Source organism: Desmodus rotundus, chromosome 9 (genome assembly GCF_022682495.2).
Source record: "Desmodus rotundus isolate HL8 chromosome 9, HLdesRot8A.1, whole genome shotgun sequence".
NCBI lineage: Eukaryota > Metazoa > Chordata > Mammalia > Chiroptera > Phyllostomidae > Desmodus > Desmodus rotundus.
In genome coordinates this window covers 71633240-71638902 of record NC_071395.1, presented here as the reverse complement: position 1 = coordinate 71638902, position 5663 = coordinate 71633240, and the positions used below count along the sequence as shown (strand labels likewise).

At 47.0% G+C, this 5663-nt stretch overlaps 1 protein-coding gene across 1 annotated transcript; it reads right to left on the bottom strand.

Moving 5' to 3' along the window:
• Window positions 1-628: 628 nt before the first annotated feature.
• RNF227 (ring finger protein 227) lies at window positions 629-2791 on the bottom strand. The gene is made up of 2 exons (XM_053911305.1): window positions 2199-2791; window positions 629-2099 (listed from the first exon to the last, which is right to left on the bottom strand). The coding sequence occupies exons 1-2, from the start codon at window positions 2716-2718 to the stop codon at window positions 2044-2046; spliced, it is 576 nt and encodes a 191-aa protein (XP_053767280.1). The 5' UTR covers window positions 2719-2791; the 3' UTR covers window positions 629-2043.
• Window positions 2792-5663: the final 2872 nt, after the last annotated feature.

Here is a 5663-nt window from a genome sequence, read left to right as displayed (position 1 = left end):
TGTGTGCTTTGTTATTTTTGAGTGGGGGTGTTCTTTGATTGGGGGGATGGATAAAACAGTGTTGCTTTCTATTGTTTCATATTATCTTTGTTTCTCTTTTAAAAGATCTTGTGACTAGTTTTTTCTCATTTTTATTTCTTGGATTATCAAGTAGAACTCCGAGGCCCTTTTTCCAACCCCAACCCTAAAATGATGAGCTCGGTTTAGAGATGGAAGGTGAGCAGCGGGACACCTGACACAGGCCTCAGGTTGAGATTAGAGAGCAGGGTTCCTCCTACACAAGTGTGGGAGGGGTGCCTGGAGATTCAGAACTGCCTTCTATTCATCCTTTGATCATCCTTTCCACCTTCAAGTTTGTTAGTTCCCACAAGAGTCAGTAGAGGTCACCAAAGCTCCACAGGTTTAGTTCCAAGTGTGTAGAAGTACTTTTTTTTTTTTTTTTTTTTTTTGTGAAGGAGCTGTGGGGGTGAGTAGGGTTAGACCTCCATAGCTGGCTAAATATTTGAACTGTTAGACACTTCCTTGACATATGTTGTTCACTGCCAGGGCTGCTCAGAGGCCGAGAGAGATCAGTTTTTTGAGTGTTAAAGAATTTAAGATAAATCCAACAAACATTTATTGAGTACACACTATACATTAACACTGTTGTTAGCCTGGAGATACAACAGTCACAAGTCAGTCGTTGCTCTCATGAAGCTTACATTCTAGTTTGGGGGGCGGGGGGTACCAACAAAACATATAAAAGCAGTGAACGTAAAACAAGGCATGCCTTAGAAGGTGAGGGAAGGGGCAACACCAAGTTGAATGCTGAGAAAGGCCTCCCAAGACAGGGAACATTTAAGCTGAGACTTAAGGACAGGAAAAAAGCCAAAATATGGTTAAAAAAATTGAGGCTTATACTTAAGTTCACATTTTTAATTCAGAGGAAAATGCAACTATGCTGATGAAGAATCTAAGATGTCTTCAACAGAAAATGTCACTTAAAAAACAGTAAAATAGTATATAACATTAAATACCATTTGTATTCTAAATATTCAACCCATAGATGATAATATCCTAGACCACCTAGGATGTGGACCAATCCTTAAATATTAAGGTGCACACATCACCTGGGTTTCTTGTTAAAATGCAGGTTCTGATTCAGTAAGTCTGAAGTGGAATACTGAGATTTTGCACTTCCAACAAGCTCACACCAACTATGTACTATAAGATATTGATGGAGAATCCATGACATACAACACAAGTCCAACTACTGGATACAAAATTAAATGGGCATCTTTTTTCAGTAGTGACCGTGTTCCCTTTTGACTATAAAAATACAGATAATATCAAAAGTTTAAAATCGGATGGTTTTACCAAATGTCTCTCCCTTCTATCCTTGATAGGCCCTAATTAGGTGCCTCAGATTAATGTTCTTTGGACCTTCTGATATCTGCCCTAACAGGCTGAAGGGAGATTGAGGAATGAAGCAAGGCAGTGGCATCTTGGTAATTTTAGGGACACAGTACTGGGGTGTGGGGAGACAGCAGGCATTCCAGCACCGAGGTGGAGAGAGGGGTGGGGAAACCAAAGGGCTTATTTTTCTTAGTTCTCTTACTTTGTAGAGAAGTGAGATTAACATGACCTGAAAATCAGCCTTTTCCTCCTGCTCCATCTTTCTGAAATTTTCAAACCGTTGACACAGAATTGCTAAAATGGGACTTGTTGCTCCCACACATCAGAGCTGCCTTGGACAAAAGCCAAGTCACAGCTAAGGAAACAATCTGTATTCTTCCCACGGGAACGCAGACTGTTTTTATCATCCCTGGGCCACTCCATCCTGAATATGTAAGGCTGACACAGTCAGCAGATGGGGGAGATTCGTCTAGGAGCCTCCCCAGCTCAGCATCAACACCTCCCAGAGCGTTCCCTCCTGCCCTCGGATCCACTTCCTCATCAGTGCCAGTCCTGGATGGGAGAGGGGGTAGCTTTGGCATCAGCCCCTTGTAGGCCCTGAGAATGCAGCTCCCACCTTCCTTCTGCCTTCACTTCCGGGTCCCGGAGTTACAGCGTGCAGCGGTTCATGTGGGCAAAGTCCTTGATCTCCGGACAGTATAGCACTGGGGGAAAGAAGAAGGGTTAGTGGCATCAAGAGGATGCAGCCTAACCCTGGTGTTCCTGGGCACTCTCCTCCACAGCCTCCGGGGTTGGCCACTCACCGTTGCTAGGCAGCGGGCGCCGCCAGCGGTGCACCGAAGCCAGCAACCTGTCACAGAGCCGTCGTACAGTGCGCCACCCTGCGCTCCTCGACCCAGACCCCTTCTCGCTCTCCTTTTCCTCATCGTTGGCCTCTCTGTTGGCGTCACCACCTTCCCTTACTGGGCTACCCGCCTCATCAGGTTCACGTTCCGCACGCGCTTTTCCCTCCAACCGTGACCACAAGTCCGGGTCGACAGCAACCTCCATGACCCCGCCGCGCGGGAGCGGGGTGGGCGCCCGGCAGAAGGGGCACATGACGATACGGCGCAAGCGCACCATGCGTGCTGCCGCTCCGCTGCGGTCGCCGCGCGCCACCAGCTCTTGCAGGCAGGCGGTGCAGAGTGTGTGGCCGCAGCGGGCACGCGCCGTTCCGGTCAGGCGGCGGGGCGCGCGGCCCCTGAGGTTGAAGGGCCTGTAGCAGATGTTGCAGTCCAGCTCTCCCAGCTCCGGAAGAGACGGCACCTTCACCAGGAGCTGCATGGTGCCCCCCGCGGACTCGAGGATGTCGCTAATGTGGCCGACGTTGTGGGCAGGACGAGCTGGCTCTCCCTGTGACCCGGGTCAGGTCTTGGGGCCCGCGCCGCGACTTCTGGCCCCTTTTAATTATGAGACCCCGCCCCTTGAGGCGTCACGCAGTGGTCTGGCCGCTCCCTGCTGTGGCACGCGTGGGGGCGGTGGAGGCCAGAGGCCGGGAATGTCAATGCTGCCGGAGCTGATCCGGGAGTAGGGCTAGGAGGCCCAAGTAGTGCCGGGACTGGGGCGATAAGAAGCCCACAACCTTCTACTTCCTCCATTCCTTCATCCTCCAACACGAAGGCTGTGTTCTCTAATTCTACTTTGTGCAACCTCCCCTGTCCCCTTCCTGTGCCCCACCTCAGCCACTGGCACGGGTCTCTACAGCCCCTTGGGCCTGTTCATTCAGTTGATCACATTTTTACGACCCTACCCAAACACACTTCCTCAGCCAGTGACAGTGCCCATTCTGCCCAGTCTTTAGTGGGCTCTTGGATGTTTGAACGCATGCTGCCTGGAAGTAGTTCTCATTCCGGCCTTAGTATCCATGACTCTCCTGTGTTTTTTGCAAGGCTGGCTCCCCCAATTTTTTTTTCCTCAAACTCTTCAATTCCCAGCTGACATTTCAACCTAAGGAGGGCCTTAGATTTCAGGACCATGGCCTTAGGAATGCTGGGAATCCATTCCTTCCGGAGTAGCCAGGCATGGACACCCACATACCATGATGGTTCCAGCAAAGCAGTCCAGCATGAGTTCTGACTCAGGGATCTGACCTCCTTGACAGGTAAACAGGACATAGTATTCACAGCCCACATTCCCTCATGGTGCCACACCCATCCCCAACTGCCTCCTTCTGACCTTCCTCTCCTGGACCTGCAATCCATGTTCCGGTGTGGAGGGTAATATCTAGAACCAGCTGGCTTGAGTTCACATCCCAGCCCCTACTACTTAATAGTTGTGACACTGAGCAAGTTACTTAACTTCTCTGGGCCTTGGTTCCCTCACCTATAAAATGTGGGTAATAATAGGATTGAATGAACCTATATATGTAAAGTGCTTAGAACAGTGCTTGGCACAGATAGAGTAAACACCACACATTAGCTGTAATTATTATCTTGTGCCCCCAGCCTATATTGTGTTCACTTTAACTTCTCACTACTCAATATTTTCAACACCCATCTCTCTTGGTCAATACAAGATGGGCTTCTCTACATCCATGGCAATGTAGAGTTGGTTTTGCTTTTAAACTAGATTGTTAAAACCTTAGAGGATAATCTCTTGTGAGGAGGGAGACCATTATTTTTAAGCAAACATTTCAGAACTTCTGAATTTATTGTTTTCATGGTCATTTGGGGGAAACTATCTACTTATTCTAATGACACTGTCATAATTCAAAACGGTTTTGGAACTTCTCTTTGGAATGCTGTTCTGAGATCTCACATCTTTTAACATCTCCAGTTGGTGATTAAACCTTAAACTTTCAAGGTAGATATGATTATATAAATGTTCCCAAAGTGTTTGACAGTTAAAGCCTCTCTAAACTTCAGACCTGGATATTCAGTCATTTCCTTTCTTATTTATCTCCAGGAACCCAAACCGATGATCCCTTTGTCCAAATCAGCATCTCTTCCAGTGTTTTCTACTTCTTTCTTTATCTAACTCCAGAAATTTAGGTGTTATCCTTGACCCCTCCCTCATTTTCATCTTCCTTTACTGACTTATCACCAAGCCCAGTTCATTTTGCTTCTTAAATATCCCTCTAAACCACCTACTTTTCTCTACCTCCAGTATACCACCCTAGTCCAAGCTACCGTCATATCTTGCTTAGACCCCGAAGGGAACCTTTTAACCAGTTCATCCACAGCTGTTATGGCCTAGGGCAAGCTTTTCTCCACACTGCTTAGAGTGACTTTCCTAAATCTCAAACTCAATCATGTCCTACCACGCGTCCTTTGCACTCCTGTTTTAAACCTTTTAATGTGCTTCTCCCATTGAGGAGAAGGAATTGGGGTCATTTCCCTATCCCTCCATGACTTGCTTGACTGGTAGACTGTGCCAGAAGTGATGAATTCTGGAGCATAGTCCTTCAGAGACCTTGCAGTTTCTGCCTTTGTCGGTTTGCAATATTTCCCTGAGACCACCATCTAAGGCAATTCAAACCAGTGGGGGATGAGGCCACATGGAGGAGACCTGAGGAGCCCCAGCCGATAGCCAGCATTAACAATGAGACATACTAGTAAGTCCATCTCAGATTTTCCTACTCAGCCAACCTGCTAGTTGAATTCAGACACATGAGTGAGCCTAGGTAAAAACAACAGAGGAGCCCCCCACCTGCCCCAGCCAGCCCAGAGAATCACACACACACAAAAAAAAATGATGAAAAAAATTAAGTGTTTAGAGGTTCTTTGAAGCTGCTAAATTTTGGAGGTGATTTGTGGTGTATCAATAGATAACTGATCTAGAGGGTTTCCTGCTGTTCTTAAGATAAAGATAATATTCTAAAATGCCCTGTGAAGTCTCTTTGTGTTCTGAACCTACCCATGTCTCACATTCTGCTTCCCTTCCCTCTTCAGACACTCTGGCTTTGGAGACCTCCGGCTGGCACTTTTTTCTGCCACAAGGCTTTCTTGTGTGCTATCCCTCTCACCTTCTTGCTTTCGCCTTAGTACGCCTAGTCCTCTGTCAGCTCTCATGGCAGCGTTTCCTCTGAACTTTGGATAACTAAAGTTTCTCTTTGGGGTTATTTGTTTTGCCCATCTGTAAGTACCACAAAGGTTGTTCTGTGTCTGATTTTGTTCGCCATTGTATCCCATAGTAGGACTCGGTAAACAAATACTTGTTAAATTAATGAATGAGGTAGAGTGATAAATGTGGTAAATGAGGTGTGACGATAAAAGAAGTTTTCTTTCAAG

Bases quoted from the DNA above. Each gene is read 5' to 3' on its own strand.
- RNF227 (XM_053911305.1), bottom strand. From the start codon at position 2,718: ATGCAGCTCCTGGTGAAGGTGCCGTCTCTTCCGGAGCTGGGAGAGCTG. The intron at 2,100-2,198 runs GTGAGTGGCCAA...TCTTTCCCCCAG, and splicing joins GCGCCCGCTGCCTAGCAACG to TGCTATACTGTCCGGAGATC.